Source organism: Castanea sativa, chromosome 2 (genome assembly GCF_040712315.1).
Source record: "Castanea sativa cultivar Marrone di Chiusa Pesio chromosome 2, ASM4071231v1".
Lineage (NCBI taxonomy): Eukaryota > Viridiplantae > Streptophyta > Magnoliopsida > Fagales > Fagaceae > Castanea > Castanea sativa.
Genome location: NC_134014.1, coordinates 52,596,551 through 52,619,195, shown reverse-complemented (window position 1 = coordinate 52,619,195; position 22,645 = coordinate 52,596,551). Strand labels below are relative to the sequence as shown.

Here is a 22,645-nt window from a genome sequence, read left to right as displayed (position 1 = left end):
CCAAAACCAAGATGAAGTCAAGTGGAGACCATGCAGCACTACATCAAGATCAAAGGTGGTGGTGGTGGGTCGCTGCAATTGGGGCTGACTTGGGTTATTGGCGGTGGTGTGATGATGGCGATGGTGAGGTTGGTTTGAGTTTGAGAAATCTGTTGAAGAAAAAGAAAGAATAAAGAGAAGAAGGAAGAAGGAAAAGGAAAACAAGAAAGAAGGAGATGGTTTAGAGAAAAAGAAAGAAAGAAGTGGGTGGGGTCACGTGGGTAGTGGTTTGTTTGATATAATAAAAAATTAAAGAAATATTATTATTTAAATAAAATAGATTATAAAATAGATAAACTGATGTAAGTGTTTTGTAAAAGTGGGTGTGTAAAATAGAAAAAAAAAATATATATATATATGTTTTTTTTTTTTTTGCGAAATAGACAGGAATTTTGCATGGACTGATGTGGTTACTCTAATAATAATCTTGTCCTCATGTCCTGCAGAATTATTAATTTTTCAATAGGAACAAAATCTTTAATTTTACATTTTTATTGTTTGTAGTCACCAGACAATTGTGTTTGTGCATTTTGCTGGAAATGTTTTTGAGAAATGCTATATCCATAATATTTTCACAACAAATCCTAAGTGGCAGGTTGTTACGGATTGTTATTGTGAGGATAAAAAAGTAATCTCAATGGTAGGTTCAAATTTAAATCAATAACAACTAATCACTTATGATTTGTTGTAAACATAGCACTTATCAATTTTTTTTAACCATGTAGAGAAAACTTGGTTAGCTTTAATGTGGGAACTCAATATGCCAAATATCTAAACTTTTATGTAAGGAGATATCTTGTATGCCTTGATTACAAGTTACTCAAGTCCTGTCCGATATAATGAATAAAGTATAACTACTTTTAATGATAGTTTTCTGAATTCTATTTTCAGTAGATTCACCATGATTCTTCCATGTAAAACAATAAGATTTGAGTTGCAAGCATCTAATTCATTCTCCACGGCAGTTGGGCATTTGTAACTTATGAAATTCATAATAATGTTTACTGTATATATCATGAACCATATAAAGCATTTTATTTAGCAAACCAAAGCAGACATTTTTTTATTTTTAAAAATTTTATTCATACAACACAATGAAGCAACAAATATTCAAAATTCAAATACAAGCAGCACTAGCTGCAAACCTGCCTTATCAGGCAACAAACTGCTTCTATACATTCAAGATTCAGCACACAGAGAAGGGAGTTCTCCACAAGGAACATAAAACTCAGCATCGAATAGATTCGTTTTATGTTCCTTCACATCTTGAACTACTATCCTCAAAATTTCAGAGTCAGTTTTGCAATTCACACCACAAATTCTAAAGTCCAATCCCCACATGGTAAACTGCTTCCCATGCTTTCTTGCAGTTAACTTTCTGCAGATTTTTGCCTTTCAGCTTTTTCACTTAAACTCCTCATTTAAGGTGCCAATCTGTCTGGTTGCAAGGCATCTATATATTCAACACTGTCATATTCTTTGGATATAGGAGAATCATATAGATGTGATCCAAAGACACTACCCCTATACATAAATACATAATTGACCTTCTTGATATCCCCGCTTAGCCAATCTTTAATTATAATTATAATTTTTTTATTTTTATAAATAGTATATTTCGAGTTTCAGGTAATACCCAAATTGACATAAGAATTTTAGGTTAAGGTAAAATCCAACCTGATTCTCTTTTACCTATGATAAACCAGGTAATACTCAGAACTTTCAAGTCAGGCACCCATTACCCAATTGATTTGGCCATCTCTATAACACGGCCCACATAATAATAATAATAAATAAAAAAATAAATTGTAAATTATAAATTGCACTCTTTAACTTTAACTAAAACTCAATTCAATTATGTAACTTCACTTTCTGTCAATTTAGTCCTATTACTTTATTTTCGCTCAATTTAGTTCTCTAACTTTAACTTTGTTCACTTAAATCATTTCATCTACTTTTGTAAGAAGATTTTCGCTTAAGTTTTCCAAAGCAGACCTAAAAATAACATCATTTTAGAGATTATTGATGGCATAATTCAAATAAGAGACTAATGAGAAGGTTGGATTAAATAAAATTGAAACTTAGAGGACTAAATTAAACAAAAATGAAATTAAGAAACTGAATTGAATTTTGGTCAAAATTAGAGGATGTAATCTGTAATTAAGCCTTATAATATTTTGTGCAAGTCAAACAATAAAAAATATTTCTGTGATCATTTTTATGAATGCAATCAAATATGGATATTAAAGCAGATGAAAATTGTTATAAGTAAACAACCTTTGTTAGGAGGGCTTTTATTAAAAATAAAAATATTTTACGGTTTGAAAATATTTTTCATCCAAACAAATACAACCTTAATTTCTACAATAATTTTTTTTATGGGAAGTTCGTAAACTTTATTCAAGTTTTTTTTTTTTCATATCTAATGCAATAATAGTTGGTAAATTAATTTGTCTGCATGTTTTCATATTCTACTTTTACTTTAAAAAAAAGTTTAAAACAAGTATTTTGTTTCTAAACTTTACAGAAAGTTTGTTTTTCGTGCTTAAACTTTAAAAAATTCTTTTTTTATCCTTAAATTTTGTAAAATTTATTTTTAATAATTTAGAGACAAAAATAAGGAAGAAATTTTTTTTCTTCAATAATTTTGTGACAAAAAAAAACATTCAGTAAAGTTTAGAGACCAAAATAGTTTTTTGAAAAAAAAAATATTAATGTTTTAAGAGAACGGCTACATCCATAATATTCTTACAAAAAATTCTAGATGGTAAGTTATTTCTACTCTAATTTGAACCTGAATAAAATTGTATAATTTTTTGAAAAAAAAATTTATATATATATTTTGAAAAATAAATTTGATATTTTAAAAAAATTGTTACATTCACAATATTCTTACAATAAATTGTAAAGGATAAGTTATTTTGCTCTAATTTGACTTGAATAACAATTAATAACATCCTGAAATTTAATATTTGTTGCAAAAATATTACGAGGCAGCCATGTCATGAAAGGGAATCTAAATGGATTGTTGTTCTAAATTCCAATGGACATGGGGTCCACCCCACATAGTTAGTTGACACACGGTAAGCTTCTAAGCAAATCCGCAAAACGAAAGTTGGTCAAGGCGTAGATTCACTCACCCAATGGTTCAGGCATAGCATAACAGCCACAACCGGAAACCCCGAATCGATTTTGAGAATATATCAAATATCAAAATCAAAATCCAGTATATCATTTGCACCCGATCCAAGTTAGTCTACCCCAGAGAGCTAAGTCAAAACGCAACCTGAAAAGGAGAGAGAGTGAGTGAGAGAGAGAGAGAGAGAGAGAGAGAGAGAGAAAATGATCTCAGACGTAGCTGAAGACGAAGAGAAATGGTTGGCCGCTGGGATCGCCGGTCTCCAACAGAACGCTTTCTACATGCACCGCGCTCTGGTAATCCTTCCTATTCCTAGCCTCTGTTTGTTTCTCGAGAAAAACAAAGAAAATCGCTACAATTTGCATATTAAAGCCCTAATTTCTCTGATTCTAACAATTTTTTTTTTTTAGGACTCGAACAATCTTCGAGATGCCTTGAAATACTCGGCTCAGATGCTCTCCGAGCTTCGGACTTCGAAGCTTTCCCCTCACAAATACTACGAACTCTGTGAGTTTCTCTCTCTCTCTATCCGATCCGTTCTCTTTGATCAAAACGCAATTGATTTTTCTATGGCTTTGTTGATTGGTTGGTTTTTTTTTTTTTTTGTAATGCTCGACTTGTTAGATATGCGTGCATTCGATGAATTGAGGAAGTTGGAGATGTTCTTCAAGGAAGAGACTCGTCGTGGCTGCTCCATTATCGATCTGTACGAGCTTGTTCAACACGCCGGTAACATTTTGCCCAGATTGTAAGTGATATTTACACTCTTAACCCCTTCCATTTCCATAATTAAAGTGAGCATTTTTTTTTTTATTTGTAATAATTATTTGTGATCTCGATCAGGTATTTACTATGTACAGTAGGATCTGTATACATTAAATCTAAGGAAGCTCCTGCTAAGGATGTTCTTAAAGATCTAGTCGAAATGTGCCGCGGCATTCAGCATCCTCTGCGTGGCCTCTTTCTAAGGAGTTACCTTTCTCAAGTCAGTAGGGATAAATTGCCTGATATTGGTTCTGAGTATGAAGGGTAAGGGAACTAGATTGTTATTTTGTTCTAGTTCTTAGGTGAAAGCATTCCTATATGTGATTGAGTGGAGGAAGATTTGGTGGGTCGGTGTCCATTGAAGGTTTTCGTGGATATGGTCGAGACTCGAGGCACATGCCAGAATGACTTGTGTCTGCAGTTAACTTCTATTTCTAGCTTAATTAAGATGACCAGAATGAATGCCTTCTGAACATATCTTAACATAGATTTAGTTAAGTTATTAGTATCAAGTTTATCTAATTAATATGTCGTAATTTAACCCGTTTGAGTTATTTCTTTTGTATCGTGTTTGTATTGGGTGTAAAATAGACCTTTTTATACTCTGTGCTTGTGAATTCAATGGCTTACTTTACCCCTGCAGAGATGCTGACACTGTTACAGATGCTGTTGAGTTTGTGCTCCAAAACTTCACAGAAATGAACAAACTTTGGGTGCGGATGCAACATCAGGTTGGTTGAGATACCTGTGAATTGTTACCTTTTCTTATGTTTGGACATGCATGGGACCACAATTAATGTTATTGAAAGCATGCTTGATAATGCTTTAGGTTTGAAGTTCAGTATGGTTTTTATGTAGCGCCTTTTGGTAGTCAACAAGGAGCATTATGGCTTAGCTTAAGCACAAAAGCTTTTGATTATTTAAATTTTTTTTTTTGGTGAACCACAAGCCACCATTTTGTCTATACCAAGTGAAGCTCATGGAACTTCAATCCGGCTTATGGAAACTTTTATTTTTCAAATTTTGATAGTCACTCTTTTTCCTATTTTCTATGATTGTTGGTGGCAATTTGCCATATTACCTTGCTGTGCATATTTATTTTTGGGTATTTCATGTGCTTATCGTTTTTCATCCTTTTGATGCCAAATGTGTAAAGTTAGAACATTAAAGTAAATGGAAGGAAATTTGTCTCCACAAATCCTAGCTCTGCTGATTGCTTTTAGTTATGTTTGCTAGGTTTGATGTTCAAATATTAGAAATTTTTTTATAATTACTATTGGATAAATGCATTTTGGTCTAAAACATATTTGATAAAGCCATATGCTTGGTGGAATTTGAAATAATGTATAAATTGACTACATCATTGCATGTTGCAGTTGCAATATCACCCAATTTTCATTTTAACTAGGCTTGCTTTGTGTCTTGAAAACATGCACTTTGCTTCACTGGGCTCATGCCTTCCTTTGTGGTTTGGCTCTAAGAGACATTAGCACTTAAGTGTGCCTTGAGCCTTAAATAGCAATGACACAATGCTGCATGTCTGGAAGGTAATATCATGAGGGCATGATTTCTGGTCATGCAGGTGTTATAGTGCTTGTGAATCATTCATACTCTTAGCTGATCCTGTGTTGAGGCTTGCTATCGGGCTTTCTGGTCTGCAGGGACCTGCCCGGGATAAGGAGAAACGGGAGAAAGAAAGGAGCGAGCTGCGTGATCTTGTAATATCAGTAACCCATATCTGGTAATTTCACTGCAATAAATTGTGTACATACTCAGTGTACACTTACAGAATGCTTCTTTTCGCACCCTTGTATATTCATTAGGTGGGGAAGAACCTGCATGTCCTCAGTCAGATTGAGGGTATTGACCTTGATATGTACAAAGATGGTGTCCTTCCTAGAGTCCTGGAGCAGGTCTGATATGTTCTGTTTTATCTTGATTACTTTTTGGAGGCTTATGGATATTTGACTTCTATTTAATAACTATCATGTGAGGGATTTTTCATATAAATTGTTTTTTGCCAGGTTGTCAATTGTAAAGATGAGCTTGCTCAATTCTATTTGATGGATTGCATAATTCAAGTCTTTCCTGATGAGTATCACTTGCAAACACTTGATGTACTTTTGGGTGCTTGCCCTCTGCTTGAGGTAGGTTCCATAATATGCATTGTTTAGTCTCATTGACCTTTCCTTTTTACACAACTTGTGAATAATATTGTCTCAGAAAATGAGAAACATAAGTGTACATGGTTATTGTAGTTTATGTTGTTTATTCATGTTTTTTCTCTATTATTCTTCAAAAGTCATACTTAAATCTTTTCATCATACTTAAAAACAAATTCCTTTATGGTTAAAGTTAGTGCGTGTGGATGTAGCTTTTTTTTTGAAAGCTTGTTTTCCTATTTTCTAAAAGTTAGTTAAAGTATAGTTGTACCTAGAAGAAGTGAGGCTTGAAAGGGCTGTACATAAGCTAAAAAGCTATAAGAAAAGGCTGTTGCCAAACATAAACCTTACAATCATTAAATGCGAAAGCAAAATTGAAGTAGGGAGTAGCAATGATGGATATTGAGGCTGGTTTCTTAAAAGGCTTTTGGTGACTCAAGATTAGAAATCTATGTGGGACTGGGCTTTTTGGTTACAAAGATCAATTTAAGCTAGGCAAGGCTGAATATTGACTGTTCCAAATCACTAGAAGACAATAAGAGCTGCTGGATGTTATTTGGCAGTCGGGGCTTTGCTGGATTTGAGCTCTCTTTTTAATTTTTTTGTCCGGGATGTGTCTGGAAAAGATCTGGAGCATAATAGTGAATATATGATTTCAATGGTGAATTGGAAGGGTAGGATTTGGGGATGAAACAGTGGAGAAAACTTAGCATTTGGATGGCTGCTCCTGGGCAGCAAACTGTAATTCGGGAATAGTGTATTGGCTTATGTGAGTATTTGCTAATTTTGAAGCTGTTTGAGAGATCGATTCTTTATATTTATTCTTGGTTGTGATAGGTGAGAATAATTTTACTGAAATGAGACTACATGGAAAAAGTCACGAAGTAGCCTCAAGAATTACAAACAGTCACGAAGTAGCCTCAAGAATTACAAACGGAAAAAATATCTCCATATGAATTGGTTCTGTGAAAGATTGACATTATTACTATCTGTAAGACCCAAAGAAAAGGACCACTCATAAAGAGAATTAGTGAAGGGTGCTAGCAATTGAGTTGGTGTGCAGCACTCCACTTTAAAAGTACTTCAATTTCTTTCCCTCTACAATTAGACCCCCCTATTCTCCATCCACATAATTAATCAAGAACCTTCTCCGGTAATACCCGCTAAATCCCAAACATCCTAAAAACATAACTCCACGACTCAAAAGCCAGACTGCAATGTATCAAAAAGTAGTCTATAGTCTCCCCACCATAGCGGCACATACAACACCAACTAACCATTGAATAACCCCTTTGAATAACCCCTCTTGAGGAGGTTATCACAAGTAAGAATTTTTCCCTAAGCCACTATCCACGCTGAAAAGGAAACTCTCTGATGCAGGACCGTTAAGAAGATTCAGCGCTATACGAGGTTTCTTGATGAATTCTTGAATAAGGATTGTTGTTTAAGAGTTTAGGTTAGAAAAGAATGAATGTTGATGGCTGCTTGGGGCTTAAACAGGGGATAATAGAAAATAACATAAATTAAACACTAGGCAATCACACCTAGGTCTTCCTAAGCATCACACCTAGGGTTCCTTGGCATCACACCTCAGAGAAGTTTGCATCACACGAACAAAGCTTAAAATAAGCTGCTGAATTTTATTAATCAAAATATTCTGAAATAACATGACTACAAAAGAGCCTTTATATAGAGGCTATAGTTATCCTTTTCCTATTAGGACTTGGACTCTAAGGGTTCATTCAGTTGGAGAAGTGATAAAGTAGAAGGATGGAAAATTGTGGGAGGATGGAAAATATTTAGTTTTCTCTCGTGTGTTCGGTTGGAGGGGTGAAAAAGTGGGAGGGTGGAAAACTCTTTTGTTTGGTTGGAGAGAAAAATGGAAGGATGGAAAATGTAATTTATATAAATTGACTATTATACCCTTGTTACATAATATGTAAAAAATAGATTTATTTGTACTCATTACATAATATAAATTTATCACATCATATATATAAATTTATATTATTATAATGTAAAAATTAGATTAGGTCACGTTGGAAAAAAAAAAGAAAAGAAAAGAAAGAAAAGAACGTTACGTAAAAAAAAATAAAAAAAGAAGAGAGTTCAGATAACGTTGAAAAAAAAAAAAACGAACGTTCAGGTCACGTGAAAAAAAAAAAAAGAAAAAAAAAAGGAGAAGAGAATGTTGTTTCAAGTCACGATGAAAAAAAAAAAAGAGAGAACGTCGAAAAAAAATAGGTGGGAAGATGGTATTTTTGTAAAAGTGCTACCGTAACACTTTTCTCTTCAGATTTTCCTTCCGATTTGGAAGGAAAAAAAAGGTGGGCCCGGAGAGAACTTTCTCCCCAATTTTCTCTCCTTATTTTCCTTCCCCAAACGAACAGTGAAAAATAAATTTTTTTCACCCTATTTTCCTTCCTCTATTTTTCATCTTTCCTATTTTCCACCCAAACAGACGGACCCTAAGTAACCTATTCCTAGAATGAATGGGAATACTAATAATAATTAAATAAAAGACTTAATAATACGTAAACATAAAATAAGACTCATGGGCCTTTGGTACAGCCCAGGACAGCCCATTCCAGATTTCTGTAAATTACCAAATTGCCCTTATTCTAATAGAACTTAATTAAAACTGATCCAACAACTTCTCAACCTAAAATACTTAATACTAATAACTAAAATGACCTATCAAAGGTGCTAAGAAAGTCCGACATCAAAACTAGACCACAATTCGTGAATCTTTGTATATTTAATCTTCTTTTTCCTTGAGCTCTTTCTTGTCTTCGTCACTCTCTGAGGAGCCTTAACCCTCCATATGGCTTTTTAGGGGATTTTAGTGAAAGAATAGCTAAAAATTATGTGGTTAAAGTATAGCGGATGCATTAGCGTTTTAAAGGTTGCGATTTTTGTTAGGAAACCCACACTTGTTGTGATATCCTAATAATTGTCGTAGTTAGTTAATTACACATGTTAGGATAGAGTTATTTAGATTTATTGGTACATTTAACTCTATAATCACATGGGTTAATTGGTGAGAGCACATGCTTAATTAATAAGCTAATAGGATTGAGCCATGTGAAGCAATAGGAAGAAATCCTGAGTTCTATAAAATAAAAATAGTGCAGGTAACCATCATTTGATTTTTCTTGGAAGAATAAACCAGTTCCTTTCTTAGTGCATTTCCTTTCTCTCTTAATATTTCTCTATGGAGGGTGACTACCTCAAATTAAGTTAATTCGCATACAGTTTACATCCATTTCCATACATTTCTGGGTTCCTAACAATTTTAGTGAAATAATAGCTATAAATTCAGATATAGCCTTGGCTGGAAATTGATGGGAAAATGTAGAAAATTCCTTATTTGATAAGTAAGGAACTTTATTAAAATAATAGTTTAGTCAAGCTCACAATGATGAACACTCTGTAACCTAAAAGAATTACAAAAAGAATGGAAAATTGATAAGTAAAATTTTTATTAGAAAAAAAAGGAGAATGACACATAAATGGATGCGTACAAACCCTTTTCAAAGAGAAATTGCTAGAAAATTCAAAGAAAAATTGAAAGTGAAAAGGACTGATTATTGATAAATCTAAGCATCACACAAGCCCTTAAATGAAGCTTCATAGCTTCTGAAATATCTAGAAACCATATTCCGTATTAAATAAAAAGCATTACATTCATATAAATAGACAACTAATATGTGAATATGTGAGCCTTATAGGATATAGACTCCATAAACTTTGACGACCGAGTGTCTATTTGGCTAGAGTTTATAAGCTCAGCTTTTAGCTTCTATGTAACTTTTTAGAACCTTACTTTTTCTTATGTTTCTCACATTTTCAAAGTACAAGTATACTTTAGCACACTTTCAGCAAAAAGTTTTCAAAAAAAAAACTAAATAAGTTGTTCCCAAATGGACATTAAGTCCAAACTAGATAAGTATTAAAAATCCAACAACACTAGAGACCTAAAATACATCCCAATAGACCAAAAATATTCCCATGTCCAGAATCTAAGATTACAATAATACACCTTATTCTAAAATAAAAAAAATTCAAACAAAGCCAGCTTTTTGCTGCCTGCATCATAAGCTCTTTCCCTTTTTTTCAACCCATCTTATAGGAAAGGTACTTTGTTGAATCCAGAGATTTGAAATGATGGTGGCATTGGGATATCTAGATTTTAATTGTTAGAATTATGGTTAAGTGATTAACGGTTTGTTTAGGATTCACTTATTTTGCTGAAACTGAAAACTTTTTGTTGAAAGTACTGTAGATAAAAGTAAAAGTTAGCTGAAATAGTACAATGAGACCTATGAATAGTACCAAAAAGTGCAGTGGAATCATGAATAGTAACAAAAATAAGTTGAATAGTAAAATAAGCTGGCTTTTTAATTGGTATCCAAACGCACACTAAATTTACCGTATCTTAATAGCTTAAGCTTTTGAGACAATTGGTAATTTAACATGTTATCAGAGCAGGAAATCCTGAGTTCAATCCTTGTCTTCTGTCTATCTCCCATTTAAAATGTTGAATTCCCACTTGTTGGCCCCCCATTTATTAAGGGGAGGTTTAAGCCCACAAGTGAGGAGGAGTGTTAGAATTATAATTAAGTGATTAAATTTAACAAAATTGATATGAATTCAGAGATTTGAAATGTGCTGGGCATCAGTCAGGACCTGTGTGAACCCTTATCATCTATCAATAGAAGTGCATATTGCATTGCAATGGGTTAGATTTGCTGTAATTTAATGAATGCACATAATATTGCTCTCCGTTTATGATAAAGAGTAAACTTAATGATAATGCTAAAGTTTGATGCCCTTGATCAATGAGATATAAAGTAGATTGGAAATTTCCTTGTTTGGAACCATCCCATCAACATATATAGTCATCTTTATAATATAACCACAGTAGTATGCATCCCACTAAGTTCTCATGTTTCTCCCCTTTGTGTCATTCTGTGTTTCTCAGCCATCTGTTGACATCAAGACAGTGCTATCCCAGTTAATGGAAAGGCTTTCCAATTATGCTGCTTCAAGTACAGAAGTGTTGCCTGAGTTCTTGCAAGTAGAAGCTTTTTCCAAATTGAGCAATGCCATAGGGAAGGTAATTGTTGCTTATCCCATTTAACATTTCTAAAGAGTAAAGAATATGGAAATTAAATAATGGAACTATTCTTTTTCTAATAGGAAAAATACATTTGGTTTCTAAATTTTGGCCCATGAGTGAATATAGTCTTTGAAGTTTAAAGTGACCACTTTTTAGTTCTTGAAGTTTAAAGTGACCACTTTTTAGTTCTTGAAGTTAAAGTGATCACTTTTAGTCCCTTAGATGACGTTCCAAAATCCAACATGTAATCATTCTACTGAAAGTGATCACTTTAAATGCAGGGACTAAAGCAATCACAGGCTAAAGTTTAGGGACCAACAATGTATTTTATCTTTTTTATTTGGACGAAGTTTTGCCAGGAATCTCCTCCATCCCATTATTTTGGGATTCATGAAACCATCATGTGTATTATATCACATGACTTATTAAATTATTTAAACAAGTCACACGACTTATTAAATTATTTAAACAAGTTACATGACTCATTAAATAGGTCATGTGACTAGAAATACACGTGGATGAAATTTTTCTCCAAACCGGTTTGGAGGTAAACTTTGTCCTTTTATTTTTAGTATGAGTAACTACTTCTACTTAGTTGGACCAAGGTTGACCTGTACTTAAAACTTTCTTGATGCACAATTGTAACTTTTTTATTTCTGTCTCACCAAACCCCCTTCTCCCCCCCCAAAAAAAAAAAGGCCCTCTCCCATCCTCTCTCTCTCTCTCTCCATATATTTATATTTGCAATATCATTTAATGTTTATATGTTGATGTAGGTGATAGAAGCACAAGTTGACATGCCTACTGTTGGAGTTGTAACTCTATATTCTTCTCTTCTTACGTTCACTCTTCATGTCCACCCTGATCGACTTGATTATGCGGATCAAGTGTTGGTATGCTTCCTTCTCAAGCTGATTTAACATAATCATGTTTCACTTTCCTTGTCCTATCTTTTCTTCCCAGAAAACAGTTAGGATCTTCAGCACCCAAGTAAATTGGTTCATTTTTGGATTTTCAAACTTCAGGGACAATCTAAGTAATATGTTAAAATCAACTTGTGGCTTTATATAATAGCATAGATGGCAAGGCTAATCTTCACTTGCCATTCGAGTTGTTAAAAGGTTCATCCTTGACGACAAATATAAGGCTCTTCCCTTGTAGCTTGTGCCGTTGATGTATCACAACAATTGCTTAATACAAAATTTTGAATATTCATATGAATGACCCCAAAAGACTAAATCCTTGATTTTTTTTTTCTGTGAAATAAAACCTTTATGAATTTAATTTTAAACATGCTATATGCCGTGATGTGGTTGTTTATACAATTTTTTTTTTATAAATAAAGCACAGTATTCCCTATGGAAGAAATACAATGAACTAACTTGTCAAAGCGTAACTTAATGGTTGGAGGCTTGGGATGAGCTGTAGTGTAGACCTAGACATCGTGAGTTCAATCCCCAATAGGAGTTCCCCTAGATTACTTGATACATGGTTTAGGCAGGTGGGATCATGCATTTGTGGTTTATTCCCCAGGGGTGGGTCCAAAGGGCCTTTGCCTTGGTGAGGTTCCACATCATCAAAAAAAAAAAAACAATGAGCTTACACTTTAAATTTTTTTCAAGTTATTACTCAGGCTCCTATTTAGCTTTCGTACAGCATTTACATGGGGCCTCCTACCCCATCCATTGGTGCCACTACCACCACACACACATACAACAGATTCACACAAACACCTGCTCATACACAAAACCATAGGAGGTTGAACCTTTTCCTCTGTGAGGGGTAGCACATGATGACAAACGGATAAATGTAGAGTGTAATATGCCATAATGAGTGCATTGAGATTATTAAGGTTGATAAGGTTTGAAAAAAAAGATCTTGTAATCTGTGTCCATGTACTGATGTCTCATTTAGTTGTTACAAACTGATTTGCTAACTCTGCTTTATGTTATTGTGGAAGTTGTTGAATGGATTGTTTCTAATTGGGACATACTAAGATATTGTACCAAGTGAAGTTAAGCCTGGAAGACATCCCTTATCTCCTCTCTCTCTCTCCTTTTTATTTTTCCAGGGTGCATGTGTCAAGAAGCTCTCTGGCAAAGGAAAGATAACCGATAGCAAAGCAACAAAACAGATTGTTGCACTTTTAACTGCTCCACTTGAGAAATATAATGACATTGTCACTGCCTTGAAGCTTTCAAATTATCCCCATGTCATGGAATACCTGGACAACGAAACAAACAAAGTCATGTCAACTGTTATAATTCAAAGCATAATGAAAAATAAAACTTGTATTTCTACTTCTGATAAGGTATGTCTTTAATTTATTGTTTATGCTGTCTTTTTTAATTGTACTTTGTAATAATGTGGCTTGTTTGGTGTTTATAGGTTGAGGCACTGTTTGAATTAGTGAGGGGGCTTGTCAAGGATTTAGATGGGACTCTTCATGACGAGGTCATTTGTAATTCACTTACTAAGTCATATATATCTTAATGATATTCATTTTTTAATGCTTCTTGTGAAATATTCCACCAGTAAATGTTTTATGTTCTTATTACCTATAAAAAATTATATATGTTCTTAGTTTTAGCTATTTTTTATTTGTTCTATTATTGCATTTTAATTAGTTTTTTTGGAAAATGAGCATTACTGTAATGCTCCTGAAAGTTTGTGTTTATTTACGTATTTTTTTAAAATTTATTTACTCCTTAGATTGATGAGGATGATTTCAAGGAGGAGCAGAATTCTGTTTCACGTCTTATTCAGATGCTTTACAATGAAGATCCTGAAGAAATGTTTAAGGTATTTTTCTTGTGAAATGTTCCTGCAAGCTTCTCATATTTTTATAAACAACGTACCAGATCTTTAATCTATCATCTCAAGTGCAACAGCTGGGGTTTTCCAAATGAAAGAGGCTTTAATCCATGCGAGTGTTGGAGAAATTAAAACGTTGCTGAGTATATAGAATTCTCTCTCCCTTCCAATTATTCATTCCTGTGCTTGATTTTCTTGTAAATATCAACTTGTCATATCTCAGAAGCTGGGCTTGAAGTCTGATGGCTAATTTCATTTCTTATGTTAAAAAGTTCACTTTTGTTTGGAATGACTGATGAGTACCTCAAATGGAATAGTGTTTCTTCTGTTGGGCTTGATTCTACTTCCACCTCTTGGAGCTTAATATACAAGTTTCTATTGCCATCATGATATAATTGTCTTGCTCTTGTTCATTTCAATGCATTACTTCCTTCTTTTTGAAGGGCTCCTGCATGAATTTGAGTACTATTTTACTGTAATTCATGTGCTGAATTGCAGGTCATTTGTACTGTGAAGAAGCATATTTTGACTGGAGGACCAAAGCGTCTACCATTTACTGTACCTCCTCTTGTTTTCTCTTGTCTTAAGGTCTGCATCTGCCTATCTAACTCATTCAACAAATGTAAAATGTTTTTCTGTTACATTTGATACTAACATGTTGTAAGTTGTCAAAACTGCTGCTTATCAAAAAAAAAAAAAAAAAGTTGTCAAAACTGCTGTTATGATTCCTGGGATAACCATCGTGTAATTATCCATGGTCCATGGTCCATGGTGGTATGTGGAATGGCTTATCCTATTTTTTGGCTTGCATCTCTAATAGTTGAAACATTGTAGAAACATTTGTGTATGTTGGAACAAGTAGTAAGCACCAGGAGGTGTGCATTACACTTAATTTTGTGAAAAGAAAAACCAGATTTTTTGCACTTATGTGCTTTGTGTTTTCTGTAATGTGCAGTTGGTTAGGCAGTTACAAGGCCAAGAAGAAAATCCTTTTGGAGATGAGACATCAACTACACCAAAGAAAATTTTTCAACTTTTGAATCAGGTGAATTTTCACTGAAATGAGTTGGAGTTTTTTTTTTTTTTTTCAGTTGTCAAATGTGTATCCATTTCTGTTTTCATTTTTTCTATGTTTTATGTATACAATGTTTTGGATGCACAGATCTCATGTCTATCTGTGCAGTTTGAGTTATTTTATTAATCTATTTTTGTGTTTTTAGTAAGTTTCCACTTTTTTGTTTCAGACTATAGAGGCTCTGTCAATTGTTCCAGCACCTGAACTGTCGTTACAGTTATATCTACAATGTGCTGAGGTACATGGAACTGTTCAACAAAATATGATCTCTCCCTTTTTTTTTCCGAAATATAAAATTTGACAATTATGGTAATTATTAATAAGCCATTATTATGATTGTGTTTCTATATAGAACTATTTATTTTACTTATTAAGAAAACATATATAGAACTATTTATTCTACAATTTAAAGAAAATATGATATTTCAATATTCTAATGGAGGGTACAAATTAGGTGGTTTTATAGGGAATCCTTATAGAATTTAAGCTTAATAAAAAAAAAAAGCTCAAATCTGACATGGAAAAATGTGGGCTTTCAAAAGTGTGTTAGTATCATAAGAAGTCAACAAAAAATTGAAGGGTTTAGTTTTATATATTATTATAGATACAATTGGATTAAGACACTTGCTAACTTGCATTTCTCTTTTGTTTTCTGTTAGGCTGCAAATGACTGTGATTTAGAACCTGTTGCTTATGAGTTTTTCACCCAAGCATATATTCTGTATGAAGAAGAAATTTCTGTAAGTTGACTGTCAACTTGGGAACTAGTCCTATTACACTTTTTTTTTTTCTTTTTTTTTAATTCCTCTCTATATTTTTTCCTTGCATGTGTTTGCCATTATAGGATTCCAAAGCACAGGTGACTGCAATACATTTAATAGTAGGGACTCTTCAGAGGATGCATGTCTTCGGCGTTGAGAACAGGGATACTTTAACACACAAGGCCACAGGGGTAGATTCTAGAGTTTCAAAATTTTTGCATAACTCATATTAGTCTCTCTTTTAAAAAAAAAAAAACTTAAAACCTGCATTTGATGCCTTTCTTTTGACAGTATTCTGCGAAGCTTTTAAAGAAACCTGATCAGTGTAGAGCTGTTTACGCGTGCTCACATCTCTTCTGGGTTGATGATCAGGAGAATATGAAAGATGGAGAGAGGTGTGTTACTGCCCCCCCCCCCCCCCCCCAAAACACACACACACACGCGCGCGCGCATACTTATGGCTGTGCAGCCTTATATGCACTTGTCAGTGATATTCCACTTCGAGTGTGATCATGCTGACAATTTTGGCAATCTCATGGCAAATATTGTTATTTAGAAGAATTTCATAGTTTTGTACCAAAAAAGAAGGGAAGTGGGGGTGGGTGGGAGGAGGGTTGATTTCCCAAATTTTTGTAAGGAAGATGTGAATTTTCTAGTTCTGAACTTACTAAATTTATTATTAATACTCTTATTATTAACTTCTTATTATTAATTTGTTTTAAATGTTACTTTTTTTTTTCTTCCCTTAGAGTTCTGCTTTGCCTAAAGCGTGCATTAAGAATTGCAAATGCTGCTCAACAAATGACCAATGCAACACGAGGTAGCACTGGATCGGTGACACTATTTGTTGAGATACTAAACAAGTAAAAGCTTTGCCCTGACTTCACAAAACCTCAGTTCTTCAGTTTCTTCAATTATTTGTCTAAAGGTGGGACAGTGTTACCCTTATTGCAGGTACCTTTATTTCTTTGAGAAAGGGAATCCCCAGATCACTATTTCTACAATCCAAGGCCTGATTGAATTAATTACAACTGAAATGCAAAGTGACTCTACCACACCAGATCCAGCTGCAGATGCTTTCTTTGCCAGCACACTACGGTACATTCAGTTCCAGAAACAGAAAGGTGGTGCAGTGGGAGAGAAATATGAGCTCATCAAGGTGTGACTGGCTGGAGGACTAGATGCTGTGTCTATCTTGTTGGAGCAGCAGACGAGTTGTAATTGATGCATGGTTCAGAACTGCCATTAACTTCCATATTCAACCAACAAATCAAGTGTATGTTATATGCCTGATGTTCAAGTTGCTTTGTGTTTCCTAGTCAGATGCAATGTTGAATTTAGGTTAGCATTCATCTGTACTAGGCATTTTGTATGCTAATTGTGCCACATTGCTAACATCTATTGACACACTGAGCACTTGGACCTTATTAGTTCTATTTAAAAATTTTATGTTGGTCAAGGAATTCATTCCCGAACACAAATCCTGCCATATCTTTTTGTTTTGTTTTGTTTTTTTTTTTTTTTGGAGGGGGGAGAGCTTGTGTTGATGTAAAAAATAAACTCGACATATCTTTACATTAAATTTTGAGATTTTCTACAATTCTGTATGCTAAGGTGGGATGCCCAGTTCTTTTTGAAGGGAGGTACCGATAGTTGATTTTGGCATCTGATAGCTTATATATTTGTTAAAGGCGAGACAAAAAGATATGAATCACTTCGTTTCTTAAAAAAAAATAATAATAATAAGAAGCTAGATTTTTTATATTTGGTAATCAAGAAGCAAAAAAACTGAAAGTTATACAGGGGAAAAATATCCATAACACGGAATTTATCTCCCTTTCTGCCAGAGTTTATTGTACTACCAAGCTCTCCCAGCACCATTCTACTCATCATATTGACTGCTTATTGGACATGAGTATTAGCAAATATATGCTCTCGAGCTCGTGATGTCCTGTTCAAGCTCCCAATATTTCATTTCAATTTCAATCAGATTTTTCGGTCTTTTTTTGCGGGCCCTATGGAAGCCTTTTATTTCGTCACAGACAAACTCAAAGCTTATTTTATCAGCGAACTAAACCAGCATTGGTAATGCTAGACTAGCAAAGTTATAAATTAAAGCTCGAGCAGTTGTTTTTGAATTTCATGGCTCACCTAATGAGGTAGTAGTTCATCTCATCTCATTTGTCAAAAAGAAGTGTAATTATCAAACAGGGTCTGAATTACATCAAACTTTTCGCTAGTCAGTAAAGTAAAACCAAACTTGCTTTAGTCGGTTTGTCTCAGTAATTGGGACTTTGACTAAACTTCTTTTATTAGTGGGAGCGTCTAAGCAGTCCTTTTGTCATGTAGAATCAAGGCAGCTTATTCACAGGATGAGACAAGATAACAAGGTAAGAAGAAAATAACGTTCATCTAAGTTCTCATACGGAGAATGTTCATCTAGCACGTTGACCCTCTCTCTTACAGGTTCACATTGCATTGAAGAATCAAAGAGCTCACTGCTAGAGGCTGCAGAAAGTTCAAGCAAAGCTTACATTCTCAATAACCATTTAGCTGATTGGCAAAGGCATTCCTGAAGTAAAAGGAATATCCTGTGGTGATTAACCTAACTTAACAGAAAGCCTGATTCTTAATCCTTTTATTATCAGCTTTAATCTCATTTGGGGAGCAGTTTTATTCTAGAGCCAGGCATTTGATAAGGCTTGACAAAAATGATCACATCACAGATAACTGAATAATTTTAGGAAATCCATAATTTGCACCAGAAACTAGAATGTCGTTAAACATGATACACGGGCTGCATGAATCACACGTATAGAAGGCATTTAGGCAAAATACTAATTAATAAATATAACTGTGCTCATGCAAAGCAAGGTTGTTTTCCTAACTGGGGCAATCCAGTCTATTAATACATAAAACAAATCAAAACCGGTAATTAAGTAAAGGTGGGCAACCATGTAATGCGATTCAACAATTAGAGCTCAAAACAATTCCAAGGGAGCAACACCAAGCCACCTGATAATTCCAGAGATCCAAGTATTGTTTGTTAAATATCTCAGGGCCCGCAGCTTCTTCAAGAGCAAAGGGAAGAGAAACAGAGAGGGAGGAGAAAGGTAAAACAGATAGCTGTTTATCTCTTTACAACTATTCAATCACAAGATAGCGCAAGCCTTCTGTGCTTTGTTTTTCTTTTTCTTCTGCTTGGGTGGCTGAAGAACAACTCTTATGGCGGCATCAAAGACTCCCTTCACATTCTGCAGTAACAAGTCCACAAATGAATAAAGGCCTTTGACACCATACAAAGAACATCAAATTGTTAAAAAAAAATAAAAATATGCCTGCTGTGTTTTTGAACTGCACTCAATATAAGCAGGTGCACCAATCAGCTTCCTCAGCTCCTCTCCCTTGAAGTAGAGAAATGATTTTAACAATTTAGAAACAAAAAAGAACAGAATTTTGTGGAAATGAACTGAAGACAACAATTGAGCAATCTGTCAGAAGATATGAAGTAATAGTCTTTACTTGAGCAGTAGTAATTGGCACAGCACCAGGATGGTCAATAAAGAACTGCTTATCATCCCGAAGATCTGCTCATAAGAAGTTACAAAACAGTAAGGAAATATTCTCAATTGTAAAAAGCATTATTAAAATTTCAAGGCATTGTTAAATGATCAAACAAGTACAATAAGATTAGCAATTTTATACCATAGCTAAATCCCATCATGGAATAACCCATTAATCATTTATTAAAAAAAATGCATACCTAATCACTAAAACTACTAACAGTCCTACTTAGGTTTATAATAGATCAAAATCACACCAGCAATGGTTAACAACAGCGGTGAGTTAAACTAAAAACTGACAAATAAGTAAACAAATATCTTATGAAGCGATTGCATGAGCAGGGTACAGCAGTTGAGATAGTTAAATCAATTATTTATTTATTTATTGGTAAGTTACACACACACAGTGGGTCTTGAACCCATGAACCTCACCCATCAATACCATCCTGTTATTATGGAAAAAGCAAGTGCCATTTGAGCTAGAGCTCATTGGCTTAATATGGTTATATCAATCAAATTAGATGAAGGAAAAATCTTACCAAGCTTTGTTCCAACAAGAACTATAGGAACACCAGGTGCATAATGCTTCAACTCTGGAATCCACTGCAAGAAAGGGCAAATATGCACAGTTCCTCAACAAATTATAAATTATACATTGGAAGTGGCATTTCTTTCCTTGAAAAAAGAAGAGCCAGCATATCATGTAGTCCAACAAAATCCTCACCTTCTTGGAAACATTTTCATAACTGGCCTTGCTTATGAGAGAGAACGCCAGTATGAAAACATCTGCTCCACGATAACTCAAAGGTCGTAATCTGTTATAGTCCTCTTGTCCTGAAATAATAAATTCAGACCCAGTAAAAATAAGGACAAAAGAAAACAAAAAAAAAGATCTATGATAGAGCTACTTATAGAAAGAAAACAGGTGACTCTGATAACCTACCAGCAGTATCCCACAAACCCAGGTTAACAGTGCTCCCATTGACAACCACATTAGCGCTGAAGTTGTCGAAAACAGTTGGCACATAATCCTGTTCCGCACAAAATGCAAGAAGAAAATGATTATGGGCACCACATTCCATACAATCATCTTAAAGAACTTTTAACATGCGCAAGAAAACAACATCAGCATTCATCAAAATTGGATCGCAGATGTCCTTCAGTTTGTTTGGCAGGAGAACACTAAACCAAGAAAAAAAAATATCAAAATTTAAAAATCTTCTTATTTGCATCATTTGAAATGGATACATAGATTCCAAATGTTCTTAATCATAAAAACCAGACAGATCATCTTGCTTCCCATTATTAATCCACCACGATAAATTAACCATGACATCAACATAAATTCTAAACCCAGATCAAAAACCATGTAAGCCGAATTTTGAAAAACATTCATTAACCCTTCAAACTCACAAGCCATACAAAACAAAAAAAAACAACCATCTTTGAGCAATTTAACCTCGAAAAAAAACACAAATGATTCCAGCATTTATTATCACAAAAATCAGACAACAAACATGCCAATCTTTTCAATGCCATCACCTAATTCAGCTGAAGATTCATAATACACAAACCCCAAGCTCTCATTTTGAACCAAATTTTCAAAAAATAAACCAATCAAAATTCGTCTCTGATCACATTTTCCAGAATGGTAAACAAAATCCAGAAAAGAAAACATTATCAATCACAAAATGAAACACACAAAATAAAAAAAGGCAGAAAATTTAGAAAGTAAAGGACTAACCGTAGGGAAAGTGTTGCTGGTATAGGAAATCAACAAGCAAGTTTTACCCACAGCTCCATCACCCACCGTCACACATTTAATAAACCTCGAAGCGCTCATATTTTTTTTTTTTTTTGTTCTCTAATTATTCTTTATTATTGTTACAAATTACTGCTGAAACTGTAATTAAATTCGAGCCCCAGATCTTTCACCTGAGGTCCTAATCACACAAACCCACCTTCAAACTTCAACCTCTCCTCCTCCTCCTCCTCCTTGTTCAGTCACATATCTGTATGGAAAAATAAAGAAAACCCAGAATTTTTTTTTCCAAAAAAAAAAAAAAAACTATTTTAGAAATGTAAAAAAAAAAATAGAATTTGTGAAAAAAAAAAAAAAAAAAACTACAATGAAGCTTGTGTAATCTAAGACCAAACCCTAGAGAAAAGGAATGTGGGATTTCTTTCTTTCTTTCTTTTCTTTTTTTTTTTGGGTTGAAGAACCTAGAGAGAGATCAAAGACACAGACACAGACACAGACACAGAGACAGAGACAGAAACAGAAACAGAAACAGCAACAGAAACTGAGAGAGAGAAAAAAAACAAAAACAAGGAAAACAAAAAAAACAAACAAACCCTTAATGGCCGGGAATTAATGCCGTTGAAGCGTTCGTTGAGCGAACCAATCTTTCGCCAACAAACGCCTTCTCCTTTTTTTTGTTTTCTCTTCTCTCTCTCTTTTTTTCTTTTTTTTCGTTTTAATTTTAACGCGTTTGTGCTTGTTTGGGGGGAGCTTGTGAGTTTGGTTACTTTGGTATCAAATTAAAAAGGCAAACTTTTTTACTTAAATTATCTATTGTATTTTTTAAAAATAATTTAAATGGTAGTTAAAAAAAAGTTCATTTTTATCTTTTTATATTGCATTATCCATATAAGTCACTGAAAATAAGCAACTTTCAAACCGAAACAGACAGGCATACATCCGTCCAATACATTTAAATTTTACCATCTTTTCTTCCTAAAAAAAATATTACCATCTTTTTCTCTACTTGGGGTTTCCACTTTCAAGTTTGTACCTAACCCAAATAGAGATTGGGTTTAATGCAGGACATAGACCCCATGAACTCATCAAGTATTGCTCCTTTTTTAATCTTAAAAAAAAAAGAAAAACTTCTTTTAAGTTTTTTATAACCTAAACTTATATGTGATCCTATAAAAAAAACTTAGATATATATATAGACACACACATACATACATATACATGCACTTTTTTTGTGATAATTATAATCAAGGAATATGAATCTCTAGTTTAGTTCTTTTGTGTTTTTTTAGCACAACAATTTATACTACTTTTAGTAAATGAGTATCTTGAACATTGGTTGTTATGACGATTGGGGCCGTTTGGTACATATGTTTAAATATATGTTTTTAATTTTTAAATAATATTACACGCATTTTCATACTTTTTCACTCATATGTTTTTCTA

General features: G+C 33.9%; 2 protein-coding genes across 3 annotated transcripts; one reads left to right on the top strand and one right to left on the bottom strand.

Moving 5' to 3' along the window:
• Positions 1 to 3,242: 3,242 nt before the first annotated feature.
• LOC142624436 (vacuolar protein sorting-associated protein 35A-like) lies at positions 3,243 to 17,477 on the top strand. 2 transcript variants are annotated; one of them, XM_075798001.1, is made up of 21 exons: positions 3,243 to 3,474; positions 3,589 to 3,685; positions 3,803 to 3,926; positions 4,022 to 4,207; positions 4,587 to 4,674; positions 5,605 to 5,661; positions 5,767 to 5,856; positions 5,968 to 6,090; positions 11,090 to 11,224; positions 12,004 to 12,120; positions 13,299 to 13,538; positions 13,616 to 13,681; positions 13,940 to 14,029; positions 14,540 to 14,629; positions 14,997 to 15,086; positions 15,286 to 15,354; positions 15,776 to 15,856; positions 15,961 to 16,068; positions 16,169 to 16,272; positions 16,627 to 16,740; positions 16,832 to 17,477. In XM_075798001.1, the coding sequence occupies exons 1-21, from the start codon at positions 3,382 to 3,384 to the stop codon at positions 17,040 to 17,042; spliced, it is 2,373 nt and encodes a 790-aa protein (XP_075654116.1). In that variant the 5' UTR covers positions 3,243 to 3,381; the 3' UTR covers positions 17,043 to 17,477. The 2 variants fall into 2 exon arrangements, with proteins under 2 accessions (XP_075654116.1, XP_075654117.1); XM_075798002.1 differs by lacking the exons at positions 3,243 to 3,474; positions 3,589 to 3,685; positions 3,803 to 3,926; positions 4,022 to 4,207; positions 4,587 to 4,674 and having other exon boundaries at positions 5,634 to 5,684.
• Positions 17,478 to 18,701: 1,224 nt separating this feature from the next.
• LOC142625928 (rac-like GTP-binding protein ARAC1) lies at positions 18,702 to 21,990 on the bottom strand. The gene is made up of 8 exons (XM_075799683.1): positions 21,796 to 21,990; positions 21,185 to 21,452; positions 20,384 to 20,471; positions 20,165 to 20,274; positions 19,980 to 20,043; positions 19,400 to 19,464; positions 19,216 to 19,281; positions 18,702 to 19,131 (listed from the first exon to the last, which is right to left on the bottom strand). The coding sequence occupies exons 2-8, from the start codon at positions 21,281 to 21,283 to the stop codon at positions 19,030 to 19,032; spliced, it is 594 nt and encodes a 197-aa protein (XP_075655798.1). The 5' UTR covers positions 21,284 to 21,452; positions 21,796 to 21,990; the 3' UTR covers positions 18,702 to 19,029.
• Positions 21,991 to 22,645: the final 655 nt, after the last annotated feature.